Source organism: Thunnus thynnus, chromosome 20 (genome assembly GCF_963924715.1).
Source record: "Thunnus thynnus chromosome 20, fThuThy2.1, whole genome shotgun sequence".
Taxonomy (NCBI): domain Eukaryota; kingdom Metazoa; phylum Chordata; class Actinopteri; order Scombriformes; family Scombridae; genus Thunnus; species Thunnus thynnus.
This window is the reverse complement of record NC_089536.1, coordinates 8,798,506-8,815,267: the sequence shown is the minus strand read 5'-3', so window position 1 is coordinate 8,815,267 and position 16,762 is coordinate 8,798,506. Positions and strand designations below refer to the sequence as shown.

At 39.3% G+C, this 16,762-nt stretch overlaps 1 protein-coding gene across 1 annotated transcript in view; it reads left to right on the top strand.

Moving 5' to 3' along the window:
- LOC137172173 (glutamate receptor ionotropic, NMDA 2C-like) overlaps window positions 1-16,762 on the top strand; it is a 68,072-nt gene that overhangs the window by 24,830 nt on the left and 26,480 nt on the right. The window contains exons 4-8 of the mRNA XM_067576461.1: window positions 489-554; window positions 1,815-2,003; window positions 3,351-3,691; window positions 4,391-4,505; window positions 8,487-8,698. Coding sequence (XP_067432562.1) covers window positions 489-554; window positions 1,815-2,003; window positions 3,351-3,691; window positions 4,391-4,505; window positions 8,487-8,698 — 923 coding nt within the window. The remainder of the gene's footprint in view (window positions 1-488; window positions 555-1,814; window positions 2,004-3,350; window positions 3,692-4,390; window positions 4,506-8,486; window positions 8,699-16,762) is intronic.

The following is a 16,762-nucleotide window of genomic DNA, read 5'->3' as shown; positions in this document are numbered from 1 at the left end:
ATTTTTTACGCGATAAATGATCAATATGCACTGCCCACCTGGAGGTAAAGTTTCATCCAAATTTAAATGTTCCACAGCAGTAGCAATGTTAAAGGTGCTGCTAAAATGAGGAGCGGCAGACAAGTTAATTTGAAAAGCTTTCCTCTGTGTGTGTTTGTTGTGACAGAAAGTTCAACAGTCCTTGAGTGTTCGTTTGGTGATTTATTCAGGATATTTTACTTGAGCAAAGCTCTCACAGGTGAAGAATATTTCATGACCTGAGAGACAATGAAACACAAAATGTTTTTTCTACATTTTTGAAAGATATTCTAGGGCATAAAGGCAGCATGTAGACACCAATTGAAACCCTCGTGAGAGCAAGCATCCACCCAGCTGAAGTGTCTTTGAGGAAAACCAGCTCCGGAAATGCTATTGGGTCATTCAGCTTTCACCCCATGAAAGACAATCCATGCCTGAATCCTTAAATGAGAATCTTTTGCTCTTCACAGGCCGAGGGATCGTCCTTCCTGCAGATGGGAGCCTCTCTCGAGCAGCAAGTTGTCTGCATGTTCAAGGTACAGAAAAGTGGTTCAATGTTAACTGACAATCAAGCCTAATTTTAAAGGGTACTTAATATGCGTTTTCTGTTTTTTTGTAATTCATATATTGTTATGATGTTGGATATCTATGTTAAACATGGTCAAAGTTCCAAAACTTGATCTTAACGTATGTAGAAATGCTCCCTGCAAGTCAAAAGTCAGGGCATCAACCTGCCCTGAGTGGTTTGTTTGGTTTGTTCTACCTTGTCGTGCATGCCCATAAATGTTCCATAGCCTTAGTTGCTAAGGTTTTTCCATGTGTATCTTGAGTAAAGAATGAGAAAAAGTAGTGAAATCCTACTATAGTTTGTTTCATGGTTTGTTGAAGTAGCCTCCGCAGCCGACAGATGTCTGCCGAAGGGCCGCTTCCAAGAGCTGGCCAATCAGAACTGAGTGGGCCCTTGGGAGGGGGGGCCTTAAAGAGACAGGAGCTAAAATGACCTGTTTCATTCAAAGACATTCCAGTAAAGCCCCAGATTAAAAATACAGACCTGTAAATGGGCACAATATGTCCCCTTTAATAGTATTTGGAGAAAAAAAATTAGGTTGTCCCACCAAATGGCTAGATGGTAAAGCCTCTGACAACACAGTCTGAGGCCCAGCAGGCTGTTTAATACCATAATGGGATATCCTGACAATTAGCGAGGGAATCCCAGATTTAAGGCCCATTCTGGAACGATTACTACAAATGAACACAGACTGATTCATGATGGACTGCGCAAATTCCCATGAGATTAGAGAGTCTGACATCACTGATGTTTGGGGAGAGTCAACAGGATAATCTCAGTTATGTTGTTAAATCTGTGGTACGCCAACTTTCCCTCATTATTTAGCGGGAGCATTTCTGCAACCGAGAGAAAAATCCATCTGTGAGATTGACCAATATGTGTGACACAGTGTGTTTTTTTAAAATCAGTTATGATCTTAAACACTTTCTAGTTTGTTCCTGCAAAAACTTTAAAAAAGTCCCTCTTAAAAAAGAGGAATTAGACATCTTAACCTAGTCTAACGCCCATCAGGAATAGTTCAGCATTTTGGGGGGTAAGATTTGCTTTTTTGCTGAGAGTTACACGAGAAGATTGATACCACGCCCATGTTTTTACCGTAGATATGTAGCTGGAGTGGTGGTGAGAGTGGTATCAATCTCCTCATCTAACTCTTGGCAAGAAAGTGAATGAGCGTATTTCCCCAAAAATTATTAGTTCACTTCTTTATATCTATATGTCTCTGTTTTAGCTCATGGAGGAGTATGACTGGGGCGAGTTTGCGGTGATCACCAGCTTTCTGCCGGGCTACGACACTTTTGTGGATATAGTTCAGTCCTACACAGACACGTCCTACTTCCTGTGGAAACTACAGGACGTTTTGTCTCTGGAAATGTCTGTCGGGGCAAGTGATGTGAGGACCAAGCGCATGCTGGAGCAGGTATGAAGAGATATGAGACTCCTGGATTGGGTTGCTCCAAATATTTAAATCCATAACTAAGTTTGTGTGTAAATTTCTTCTTAAGTTCTTGGTTACTACTATCTAGTTTCAAACTAGTGATTTACTAAAGCGGGTACCTTTAAAACTTAAGAAATGTAGTAGTCATAATGGTGAAAGTTAAATAATGTGTAAAATGGTTGCTAGGAAGCATTGGTACACACTAAAAAATCACTGGGTTAAGATTACACCCAGTTTGGGTCAATATAGCACCAACACAATACTGAATTAATGTTACCCAGAAAGCCACTCAAGACAAGTGGTTGTTTTGACCCAGTTTTAGAGTTATTTTTTATTTTAATGTTGGTTTACTTAACCAAACTAAAGCTTGTTATAATATATTAAACTTCCTTTTTAAATGTAGTATGACTTTGTTAGCTATGTTTACATCTGCATACATAGAAAAATATGTGTTTTAGAGTTAGTAGAATTCATGCAGTTTAAAATGAGTGGGAAATATCTGATTATGCTAACCTAACTGACGCGATTATGTCATTTAACTCGCTAGTCCAACATTATTGGCATTATTTTGTGAAATACAATTTAAAATCTTTCTACTTTACATCATTATTAAACAGTATTTGATGAATATGAGTCAACATTCCTAAACTGGTCATATGTTTGCAAGGTAATCTTAGCTTTGTCAGTTGGTTCAGTTAGCTTACAGTTACGCTTGGCTTTACTGGGTGTAAATATTTAGCTTAGTAACAACTAATCTTTATGTAAAAACTAGTTTGTGCAATCTATTTTATTTGGTGAAGCTTTTATCTACATTCAGTAAACACCTATGCTACATTACAACTATGCTAAGTGTGAACAGCTGCTGCTAGGCTAAGCTGATCCTGATGATCTAGTGCTGCATGTAGAGCTGCAACGATTAGTCGATTAATTGATCAGTTGCCAACTATTAAATAAATTACCAACTATTTTGATAATTATTTTGAGTCACTTTTAAGAATAAAATTGTCAAATTATCTGATTCCAGCTTCCCAAACGTGAATATTTTTTGTTCTTTAGTCTTCATGACAGTAAACTGAATATCTTTGGGTTGTGGACTGTTGCTCAGGACAAAACAGACATTTGCCTCGGGCTGTTGGAAACAGTGATCCACATTTTTTACCATTTTATGACATTTTATGAACCAAACACCTAATCAATTAATCAAGAGAATGATTGACAGATTAATTGATAATGAAAATAATCATTAGTTTCAGTCCTTGCTGCATGTTCAGGATGTGTTTTCTCTCTGGTTTGAGAGTTACCACTGACAGATTTATTTCCTGTCTGTAGATTGACTCCCGGGTCTTGCTGGCGTACTGCTCCTTTGAGGAAGCACAGTTCTTGTTTCATCAGGCGGCTGAGGTGGGCCTGCTGGGGCCAGGCTACATCTGGATTCTCCCCAGCCTGGCTGTGGGCAACCCCGACAGCCCTCCACCTGTCAGCTTCCCTGTCGGTGTGATCGGTGTGATTACAGACCAGTGGAGGAAGAGCTTGCGGCAGAGGGTGAGGGAGGGCGTTGCCATTGTTGCCAAAGGGGCTGAGAGCTTCAAGAAGCAGCACGGTTTTATTCCTGAGGGACACGGTGACTGCAACAAGCCGGCTAAACACTCAGACAACAACACTCTGTTCAGGTGAGGTATACTACTTTGTTAGCCTGAATACAGTATGAACAACTGGACTAAACTACCCCACAGTAAAGTAATAATCTATATAATATCAGCCAATATTCTTTTACCTTTGAAACTTTAAGCACATTTTGTCGATAATACTTCTGTACTTTTACTTACTGTAAGTAAGACTCTAAATGCAGGACTTTAACTTGTTATGGAGTATTTTTTACATTGCTGCTTTTACTTCAGTAAAGGATCTGAATACTTCCATCCTCGCTGTCATTACTGATGCATAAACAGAAGAGCACAACTTCAGAGGACACATGCTGTCATAGTTTTCATGTGACTTCACCAGCAAACAGCATGAAGTATTTTGTGCTTCTTGCATTTTGTCTGAAATGCAAATTGACCTGGATTCATTATTCGAAGCGCAATCAGTCATGGATGTATACTTTATAACAAACAGTGAAATCGCTCACTAAGAACACCCTGCCCTACAACAATCACCTGACTCTATCATCCCCTAATGAGCTACTTTCAGTCTCCCACATTAGATTAAGCCCTCCTGGGAGAGCTTTAGGTTTAATTAGGAGGTGATCATTGTGTATCTGTGTAAATGAATATGCAAATTCTCGTGTGATGTAGAATCAAAGTTTCTTGATTGGATACTATATACTTTCGCTCTATGAGCTGATGACTTCATGTTTCTGTGGGCTGCAGGCAAATGCTGAATGTGACATGGGAAAGGAGAGACCTGTCGTTCAACAACCAAGGCTTCCTCTCCAACCCCTCCATGGTCATCATTGCTCTGGACCGAGAGAGACTCTGGGACAAGGTACTGGGCATCAGAAACTCAATTATAACATACTGGCACAGAGACAATGAGACCTCAAATTCAGCACAGTGGACAGCACAAGACTGAAAAAACAGACAGTAATAAGCATCTGAAATACATCTACTGTATGGTTGTCCTATTGTTTGCTTACATGCTGTATTGTAAACTGTGTAGTGTGGTTGCAACTGTACAGAAAAGTGGCAAGAATCCAGAAAGTCACTGGCACAGTGAACCATTAGATGATTAATCTGGGAAGGACCAATTGCATCAAATACATGAACATAGTGGAGCATAGGATTGTACAATTACTGAGGCTCATAGTAAAAAGTTGATATTTGTGTCTTGCAGACTGTTGAGCAAGAACAGACTGAGATTACTCTGAGCGGCATGCATGGGAATAAATTACAATGTAATTGATTTATATATATTTCTCGCTTTCCCCTGCTGCTGTTGCGCCGTGCTGCTCTGTCTTGTCTGTCTGTGCGTGCAATGCCAGTGTCCTGCGTCAGACTTGGCAGCTCTGGCAATTAGGTTCAACCTTATTCTTTGTTTATTCATTTTCATTTTTCCTATTTGTAACTGAGGGCTAAAAGAGCTGCAGCGTACTTTAATACTAATTTGGCATGCATGAATATATGTTCTGTGTTGCACTTAGAGACTAGAGACGTACTTTGTTAACCACAAATGATAAACACTTCATTTATGATTGATTGAAAGTACTGTTGTTGTTGCCTTAGTAAAAATGGCACCTACACACCATTCCTGTTAGATTGCCACCTATTTGTGTTTGTGAAGAACAAATCTGTTATGCTCATATAGGCTAAAGTTGTGGAATAAAACTGGTAGAATTCACACATTAAAACTTCAGGGGGCCAAATATTTTTGCAGGAGGGCTAGATTTGGCCCAAGTACCGCTATTTGCCTACCACTGCTGTAAACTTTGGCAGGTGCATATATACTGAAACTATTCACATCACAGTCCACCCTGCATGATAGCAGTATATTAGCTGCTTGTGATAATAAAATCTTGATTCTGGCCCCGGTATTACTGAGTATTGGATTGGAAGCAAATTTTCATGTATCACCCACCTATTACACCAATTACTGTTGCTCTCTCTTTTTGGCCATTGTATTGTTTGTTGTACAATCGATAGTGAAGACACAGACAGGAAACAGAAGGGAGAGAGAAAGGGGTATGACATGTAACAAAGGTCCCCAGCTGGAATCAAACACATTGCAGTTATTTGACATGCAATGTAACCATTCAGCTATTGAGGCGCTCCCACTGTTGCTCTTTCTTTCTTTGTTCCAAGAGAGAAGAAAGAGAAAGAGAAAAAACAAGTTAAATAGAATAAGACAAGGCACAGTGAGAGTAAGTGGATTCATCAAGAATCTAAACTCCAATACTTGTTTCGTAAATAGCTGATATTTGGAGGTACAGTATGGTAAGGTGAAGTGTAGGCGTTTCAAGACACATCCTTCTCTTTATGCTGTTTCATTGTCAACATTCCTTGCCATTTTCTTGAGCATTTTTGATCTCTGTTACACACACACACATTTTTCAAAGCCGGAGGGTGTATTGAAAAAGTGCAACTAAACAGAGAGACCTGAACGTAATCTCACAGCTACAGTTGAACTCATTTATTTCTGCCCTGGAAAGACCAACCTACTTTATCAATGTCACCTCCTGGCTGGTGTGTATGTATGCGTGTGTGTATGAACATGGACATGTAATTGTGCTGAAGTGGGGGCTCTTGTTCGTGCATGTCTGTATGTGTGTGGATGTTTCTATCATACTTGTCCACCCAACAGCCTCACATACTCTTCATCCATTTGATATGTTCTCATGTTCCGGTGTGGTGTAGATGTACTGATGTTGTTCATTGACAACAAGACACCACTTAAAACAAGTTACCGTACACGCAACTAAAATCAATGAATCCTCTCTTCTTTTCTGTCTCTCCTCATCCTGATCTCTCACTCCTTGTTTTTCCCCTCCTCTTCGTGTCATGTAGCTCATCCATTATGATGACAGGTTGTGGTGTGCTTGCTCTTTTCAAGCCTCTCTCCTTCACTGTGACAACCTGAGGGTTTAACATGATGCTGTTCTTTATCACCGTCTGAAGGGTGTTGGGTGACATTTTGGGTGGGAAGGTCCGCTTTCTCTTCTGGGCCCCTGTCCTTGTCCTTCCTCTCTTTTCTTGAACTTCTAATTTCTACTTTTCGTCATGTAGAATTGACACAGAGAAAAGGAAGACTTTAAGGACTTAAAGCTGCAACAACCTATATTTTATATGATCAATGGATTAAATTACCTAATGTAATGTGAAAGGGGTCACTCAAAGTGACAAACCCACAAGGATTATCACCCGACTCTGCAGTTCCCCTTAGTTGTACAGTGCGTTTTAACATCTTTCAGCTTGTTGTTTTGGTTTTGATATGATTTTAAATAATTGTGACAAACATTAATTTGGCAAGTAGATTTTTTTTAATTGAAAAACTTTTTTTATAAGATGTTTAGAATGGTAGCCAGAAGTGTGTTTATGTATTCATTGACAGCCGTGATCTCCCACCCCTGACTTTAGCCTCGTCTGATCGTTAGAAGGACAAGGTTTGCTGAAAAACTTGAATATGTCTGTATAAGGCTGTTCAACAAGCCTGAGGCACAAGAGTCTTTGGCAAAAACTCCTCACATTAATTTTATAGAGCATATTTCAAATAAAAAGTACAAGAAAAAAAACTCACATACTGTAGCTTTAAACAATAAATGTCCTTTGATTTCTAACATTAAGTATTCCAAAGTATTTTAACCCTACAACCCAATAATCAATTAACAGTTTTGACACCTTTAATGACAGGTAGATGACAGAGCTTCTACTTAAGATGCTAAATGAGAGGATAAAACATAGAAGAGTACCATAAAAGACAGATTGAAATGATTGATTTTCACAACTGGCAACTCTGCTATTCTGTCACTCACAGATGGCCCTGAGAAACGAATGACAGTCTTGCACATCGTACTGTACCTCAGATTTGTAAATCATCCATACATCCATCCATGAGTGAGCTGAAGAACAAATCAAGAGTTGGTATGAAAAAGAGCTCTCATTAACGCCGTGAGGGAGCGAGTTTCACATGCAGTAAGTCAGTACTGGCTGAGCAGTATGGCTCATTAGGTTGGGCTGATGTGACAAACAGTCCTGTCTCTCACAGAGAAGGTTTCACTGAGCTTAGTGCCGACATCGATGCGATTACTCATAGTGTGATGTGACATTATACAGCGATTCTGGTCCGAAGTAGTTCCCTCTGTATTAAAAAAACTCAATGTTTTTTTTTTTTCAATAGCTACCTCGCTACAGTATCTGTCAGCATCTCAGTTTGTTGCTTCATTTCAGCTCAGTGAGCTTTATCAGTGCAGAAACATTTCCTTTCTATTAGCGAACATGTTGTACAAGAGTATTAATTATTTTAAACAAAAGACAGAAAAAATATAGATAATAAATAGCACTAATCACTTGAACGGTTCCCATTTATGAACAGTGACATTTCAATGTGTTTATTCAGCTGAAAAAAGAAAATTAATAATTGAATAATCAGTCAACAAAATGAACACAGATTGAAGGCAACACATACTGGGATGTATTATTAATGTGATGCAGTTGGTTTGCTCTTTGTTTTAGTTTCTGGCTTTTTTAAAATCCTTTCTAAAATTCTTTCTAAAATGTCTTATTCAAAGACTTTGAAGCCTCCTCAGTATGCATTAATGAACTTTGCTCCCCTTTCATCTACTCATCCTCTCCCTTCAGGTCAGCACATGCTAATTTTCCCTTAAAATATTAAAAAAGTCACTCATCCATGTGAAGGAGGGAGAGACAGGTGAGTTGAGAGAAGGGGTGGCACACAGAGGAGGTCACAGCTGAGATTCAAACCCACATGCACACGATACTGATGAGTCCTTCATCTCCCATCCTCCCTCCTCAGGTGGGTACGTATGCTCGGGGGATCCTCCAGGTCCGCTACCCTGTCTGGCCTCGTTATGGCTACTTCCTAGAGCAAGTGTCTGATGACCGCCACCTGACCGTGGCCACGCTGGAGGAGCATCCCTTTGTGATGGTGGAGAACGTGGACCCAGGCACCGGCACATGTGTGCGCAACACGGTACCTTGCAGGCGCCAGTCCAACCACACTGACAGGTACACACAGAACAACATACACACACAAATGTACACTTTGACACATCTGCACAAAAATAAATATCAACCCAGTAGCCCAGTATCCTAGAAACTATGCCCTTATTGGATGATTCCACACCTCACAATGTATGTCCAATGCCATCATTCAGTGCCAATGCAGTGTAATGTGGCCTTTTATGTCATTATTCCACCAGGCAGTTTTGACGTTGTAATTAAATATGTAACATGCTTGTCCAGTCAAATGCAGCTGGGGTTTGCACAGAATAAAGATACCATGTCGGTTGTGTGGGCATACTTGTGCTTCAGTCAAAACGATACAGAACAAAACTAAGTGTTGTGTTGCTGAATGAAGATTCACTCCTTAAACTGTTAAAATATCAAAAGAAGGTCCTTTTTTTCTTATTGTAAGATGGAAACCCCTGCATAGTTCATATATCAAACAGTGGGCGTCCTCTTTTCTTAATCCTTTAGTGCTAGAAGTGTCGATTGCACTTATAAATGTTCTCAAGAACGAGGCGAGTGCTGCCATGAAGACAGCTGCTGATTTAATGAAATCCTACGTGTGAATCGATTTAGTTAAATTCTATATGTAAGATGTATTTGAAAGAGACTGCTACTGTTGATGTACAGTATAGACTGTCAACTGTTTTTATGAATTGCAAGGCAGGGTGGGTTGGACAGCGTGGGTGGATGAATTGCATGTTTTGTCTCGTTTCTTTCCTTTTAATTTTCTGTTCATAGTTCAGTGCAAATAATAAGAGGTTGACTGGGATAGAGAATCTTGTGTGCAAGTGTGTGTGATAACGTTTCATTGATTGTTACTGAGGTAAATATGAGAATTCAATGTAATATTGATTTCATGTGATACTGCCTGGCCTTATCATTGAATGCAATCTGAGGTTTTGCATAATTGTCAAATATTGACATTCATGTTTGGCGACAGGGTTGATAAACAGACATGCAATTCACACTTACATACAAACATGCAGACACAGATAGGGCTTGGTGTTGAACCCCTAGACTTTTTTTTTGTAAATGCTGATGTGTGTGAGTAGCACTGAGTATTGAAAACTTTACGAAAAGTACCCAAAGCTGGCATTGAATGTTGGTCAGGTTCATTTGCTTTTTGGCTGACAGAATAATTTCAGGTCCACTTAAAGGTGCAGTGTGTAGAAATGGAATATAATATTCATAAGCATGTTTTAATTAGTGTATAATCACCTGAAAATAAGAATCGTTGTGTTTTCGTTACCTTAGAATGAGCCCTTTATATCTACATATGTAGTGCGTCCTCTTCCACGGAGTCTGCCATGTCGCACCGCCATGTTTCTACAGTAGCCCAGAACAGACAAACCAAACGCTGACTCTAGAGAGGGCCTTTTGCGTTTTTCACAAGTTTTGCGGCCACCCTAGGTTCTCCTACACGCTTGGAAGGTGAGGGGGAGGGGTATTCAGTTGGTTGCAATCTGCAACCTCACCGCTAAATCCTACAGACTGGTATAGGATTTAAATCCTAAATCCTATACACTGGTGTAGGATATAGGCCCTTATAGATTGTGCAAAAATGACAATCTTAAAGTTCATTGCATGCCACACTCTGTGAGATGCAGACGGGTGACAAATTAAAGGAAAAACTGGTCCAGGTCTGAATGCTTGACCCCTACAGTGAGGGGGTCTGGTGGCTCTGTTATGCTTTGGGGGGCATTTGGCTGGCATGGTTTGGGTCCACTTGTCCCCTTAGAGGGAAGGGTCACTGCAAATCAATACAAAGTTATTGTGAGTCATCACCTTTATCCTATGATGAAACATTTCCATCCTGATGGGAGTGGTCTCTTCCAGGATGACGATGCCCAAATTCACAGGGCACGAGGGGTCACTGAATGGTTTGATGAATATGGAAATGATGTGAATCATATGCTGTGGCCTTCACAGTCACCAGATCTCAACCCTCTCAAACCATTCAGTGACCCCTCGTGACCTCAGAATTTTTTTTATATCAGTTTATATCAGTTTTGGGGCACATCAGATTGTGTGATGAAAGCCTGATTTATCACAACACTAAGGTGTGAATAGGGGAAAAAATGGATACAAACAGAGACATATCATCAAGCTTTGGTGATTCTACTGTCCTTTGTATATGTAAAAAAAAACCCTCAAAAGTGGAGGAGAATGAAAGTGTATTGTGTGTAATTTTGTGTCATATTACAGTTGGTTGGTTTGTAAATGTGGGTTGCATCAGCAGTCACATTGTGGGGTTTTGGTCCTAAATTTCTAGCACTGTAAGAACTTTAATGCAGCCTAAATTTGTCATCAGATAGCCCAAAATTGCACTGAGGCCTTTACTCACTTCCTCTGGCACTTCCAACCGTATCACACGGTCCTCATCTGCAGATTTCGTTTGCTCAGTTGCCATGGAAGTGCAGATGTTCAAACTCAAAAACTTGAGCTTGACAGTTCATTGTTGACCTACAACAGATGAAAACACTCTCAACTGAAGGTCCACTTACTGTGCTCCAGAAGCTCCAGAACAAGCAAGTAAGTGGACCTTGAGTTGAGAGTGTTTTGTTTGGTGCCATTTTCAAGGTGAAGAATGAACTGTCAAGCTGAATCAACATTTTGACAGTTTGGGAATTTTATTCAGGCAGAGTTCTTGTACAGCTGCTCATGTTTAGACAGTATTTATCATTTGAACATCATCTTTTGTTAAGAAAAAGCCTAGCTCTGTGAAGAAATGATCACCACTTCAGAAATAAGAGAGAGGAAAAACACACGTTCACTGAAGAGGTAAACTGTAATTGTCACAATTTTATATTGAATTGGGGAACAGGCAATAGCTACTGTAATGATGTGCATTGCATTGTAATAACATAGTTTTAGTAAAGATATTGCTTTGCACAAACAAGTAACTACAGCAGGGGTTGGCGTCGGGGTGGAGGGGGGAGTAACGGTAGAACATTATGACTAAAAGCGTGTTTTTTCATTAATTTCGTCTTTAATGGAGACATGAAAGCAGATAGAAATTCTTTAGTATGTGTTGAGAAAAGTTAACTGGGTTGATAGCATGTTTATGTTTTTACAAAATGAAAGAAACTGCGCAACGGAGACAGTGATAACATATTTTCTGTCCGTTGATTTTCATACAAACAAGTAGATGAGCCTGACAACCAGGATACTGATGCAGTATTCTGGATACTGGTTACTGGATACTGGTCCAGTATTCCATGGCTGCAGGGCTGGTAGCTTAGCTAGCTTAGCTTTCTGGAGGGCTTTCTTCCAATTAGCTACCATAGCTAACAGGAAGAAAGCCCTCTAGAAATCAAAAGACAAGTTCATTCAGGTAGTAAACTCATAGCATACACAGATATAAGTAGTGTGTCATCAGATTTGCCTGTGCAATATTCCACATTTATCAGCAATAAGACAATAGAAAGAGGTTGGCCTCCTAACAAATTATCTTGAGATATAGCTACCGATAGCTATTGGGGAAAATAAAAGTGCTATCCTTTTCCTCTTCTGGTTGCACAGTAGTTGACGCACTTCCTTGGTGCTGTAAACCAAGCCTTCATTTTCCCAGACAGAATTGCATAGTGAAAGTGAGACCTATAGGGAACCAATCTAAACACCAATGGTGTCATTATTCTATAGCCATTACACTGTGCCATCAACATTTACTTCATAATGATAAGTTAAAGCAAAAAAAGTTGTCTTTTTCCACTTTAAGTATGGTATTTTTTTAGTATATGTACCAAAACTCAGGTTGTGTATGACTGGTGGAACGACAACCAACCAATCAGAAACACATCAAAACATTTCAAATGACACCCAGTCCCGCACACAGACATCTTTACCCTCCTTTGCTCTCTGTTCATCTGCCCCAGTGTTGCTCTGAGTAGACACGGCATACCTCCACAGTTCATTAAACACAGAGTAATTGTGTGTGCTGAGTGTCTAAGCACTTTAAAAACACACCTCCAGTGTCACACACAGATCGCAGCATGGCAGAAAACAGCCATTAAACAGCTATTATCTTCAACTACCTACTACTGGTGTTCATCAGGAATACACAATGTCTTCATTATGTTCAAACAACCACTGACAATAGAACAACTAGTTGATCATACATTTTATTGCAGGTCTGTTGTAAATCCACACAGGAGTGTTTGACAACTTGAGCACGAAGACAAAACACAGAATAGATTTTACTGCCACCACTGGGACATATTAATTCCCATTTAAAATCTTGTTGTGGTAACTAAGTTTCACCAGTTTCCTTGACTGTTTGCAGGAGTTGCTAAGGTATCCTGCTAAAATCAATAGTGTATGTCCATGGAGTTGAAAAATTGGAGCTCAAAATGTGACTAAAACACTCATCTTAGCTTGTCTGTGTTGTAGCAAATAAACCAAAAACAAACAAACAAACAAAAAAATCATAACTCAACATTCACTTAATAGCTTTTTCCATCGAATTGCTCCTTTGTTTTAGATGTACGGTGTTGCCTGTAAAAGTGCTTTGTATGTGCTGACGATTTGAATGAAACTTTTGATTTAACCACTATAAATTAAGGCAGAATAAGACTCCAAAGTTACCATGTTGACTCAGATTTGGCAGGTCAGTCATGATTTAATGATTCAGCGGATAGTGGGTTTGTTTCTTTATCTTTATGTGCTATTAGCACATATTATTTTAGACAGCTGTTCAACAATTAATTGTACCTGGAATTATGAGGAATACATGCCCATCACCTTGTAACACTGCAGTCAAGCTTACAGTGATAAACCAGCTGCAACTGACTGTATATTAGTCAAACTCACCTGTCTAGATGATAGTAACCACCTGTTCCTCTGGATCTTTCTGTCTGTTTCTCTGCATTTAAAATTCAATTCTTTGCAAATTATATTCGAGACAAAGTGTGTTGCATAAAACCCACTGTTCCTCGATAATGTTGGAATAATTGGACATATGTTTCTGATTACAGTCTTTGTGTCTTCCCTTTGTGGCTCCCGAGATGAATTAATGAAGTTAGCTACTAATTTCAAGTGGTTTTCCGTGTTCATCATTGGTAATTGAAATGCTAATTCATGATTATATAGCCTTTTTATGCTTGTTGTCTGTTGAATGTTTGTATCCATATTTCAAGATTTTCTATTTAGAGTTGTTTTGTTTCATTTGTGGCAGGGCAGTTTTCTCGTACTTGGAAGGTACAAACGAAATTCATGAGTGGTCTAGACCTGTTTTATGAGTCATTCACAGACAGTCTCTTCATACACTGAAAAACACTAATTTGACCTGAAATAATGGTTTAATCTGAATAAAGTTTAAATATGATACTGAAATTAACTAGATAAAATATATAACAAAAAACTCAATGTAAATTAATATTCTGTTCACCATATTATCACCATCATGCTGATTCGAATCCTGGACTGCAATGACCTCGCCACAGAGAGAGGCTCATCCAAGAATCTATTAATATATTGTCCTGTTTATGTTCTGTCAGCTGACAGTTAACCTGCCACACTCACCACATCACACCCGCACTCATTTGGTAATTTATTTAAAGGCTTATATGTACATATTTACTCTGTATGCTGATGTTTTCTCGCTGTTGGCGAAAGACCTCTTCACCCCAGCCTTCACATACTGTCTGCAGCTCCTCTCTGTGCTGGAGGCTCGTTATTTCTAACTTAATTCTCACCAGAGGATTTTCTTTTTGCCTGTTATCATGTTACTATGTATTCATGCTTTGATGTTGTGTACCTGCAACTGGGGGCTTACCTAAGAGTAAAACCATGCCAATTCTAAAGCCATCTCCATTTGCCACACAGTATAATCCTTCTGACAGTGTGTTTGTATTTTTACTGATAAATTTGTGTTTTAGTTGTACACTGACACGAACATTTTGTATTTGATGTATTTGAAAATCAGTGGCAGGGAATCAGTAAGCTGATGCGCCAGATGGTTTGTTACACAGAGCCATCTGAGAAGTCGTCCTTAATAAATGACTGATTGATTGATTGAAACTGTTTGAAAAAGGGCAGCCGCTTTCAAAAAATATCACCGTGTAGTTCCTCATAGGATGCTGATTGGTCTGAACCCCTCTTGGTTCGGCCACAAGGGCGTAACTTGAAGCCTGACAAGATGGATTCTCATGTGATCTTGTGAGCTGCCTTGTAAGGTAAGGGAATCAGGGGATTGTTGTTTTATTTTTTAAAACTTTTTAAAACTTGCGTCACTCTGAAATCCCAAAGCAGATAAAGTGCCTCCCTTTGTATTTATATTAAAGGAAAATTGGCTGCTGCCTCACATCAAAGAAAATACACAACAAATAAACCCAGTGGTGCGTGCACATGCAACCTGCAATCATATATCTTAACTTTGTGTTCAGTATCCATCAAAAACCAGACACTGGTTAAATAGAGAGGTGTTTTTAATGGTAGGAAAATGTCTTAGTTTTTCATATTTTAAGCCTAAAATAGAAAAAGTGCCATTGCTACAAAGAGGTACATAGGTTTATGTCAAAACTAGGATTGAGTAGGTTGTACTTTTAGGAATATTTCGACATTTTGGGAATATACACTCATGTGCAAACACTTTCTTGCTATGTTACATGAGAAGATCAATACTACTTTTAGACATGAGAGTGGTATCGATCTGCTCATCTACATCAACTCGCAAGAAAGCACATTTCCCAAAATGTCAAACTACTTCTCTTAGTTAAGTGTTGAAGGTAAACTTGATTAGACTGGGATGCAGTACATGTTGTTATGGACCATATGTTAACTTTAACCCACCAACCCTCACATGTAACCTGTGTTGAATCATTTGAGATTTATGATGTGTGATATGCGCACAGTTTTCACATTTGCATCACCTGAACAACAGAAAGCAGACTACTCAGCCTGTAAACGCTGTGCTCATGTTCACTTCAGTGTCTCCACGTGTGTATGTGTGGGTTATGTATTGGTTATGCAGATTGCAGCGCTGACAATGGCTGGCACATTAATTACAGAGCGAGATATGTAGCGGCTGTTGTTGGGCGCGATGGCACATTGATTGCCAGTAAAGAAGATTTATCTGTCTAACATTGGGGACATCTGTCATAGCATAGGACAATGTTATCCCATCTATACCCTCTTTCTGTTTCTCTTTGACCATTTCTCTCTGGCTGGCATGTCCCATTTGGACATTGACCAACAAACAGAGAGACAGAAAGAGAGAGGGAGTGAAGACTGCTGCTAAATAAACCAGTTAATCTCACTGAGTGGTTTGAGAAGCTTCCCTGCAGAGCAGATGTTTAGCATGATTAAAACTTTTTTGTCTTGCTCATTAAAAGCCCTTTTCTTTGGACAGATGATGGCTTCTTTTGCCAGAAAGCTGAGCCTACGTTCTTGTGCTGATTAAGAGCAGGAATTCCACATTAAATCCAAAATTTCAAATCTTGGTTATGTGATATGGTAGAGAACAACATGCAGTGACCAGATGCTAACTGTAAAGCAATTAGTTGATCATTTGACAGGAAATTAATTGCTGAAAAGTATTATTATTTGTATATTATTTATCGATAAGTATGTATCTTTTCTGCATTTTATATCGTTTAAATTGAATACACTATTTGGCCAAAAGTATGTGGACAATATCAGTATTATGTTCAATTCTGATGTTTTTCAACACTGAATACCAATTTTTTTTGTTTTTTCTAAATATCTGCACATGACAATTGTCCAATATGAATGTTAATGCCCAGGAATACTAGGCTGCTTGTCCACAAACTTATTGTGCTGTGTTGGTTTCGTCCGCCTCTCCTAACCCTGCCCCTTAGTCCCAGTGAAGGGAATTTTAGAGCGTTCTTCCAACTTTGTGCCAACAGTTTGGTTTAGGGCCATCGAGGAATGTTTTTCCAGATTTGGTGAATAAGAACCTGGCCTGCACAGGTCATGGATGCCTAGTTGTAGTTAAAAGTCGGTGGTGCAAGATTAGTGACAGGCAAAGAGAGGTGTGGCAGGAAAATTTTCATTTAATTAAAACCTGAAATTGCCATTCCCTGCAATATAGAGCCTTCAATC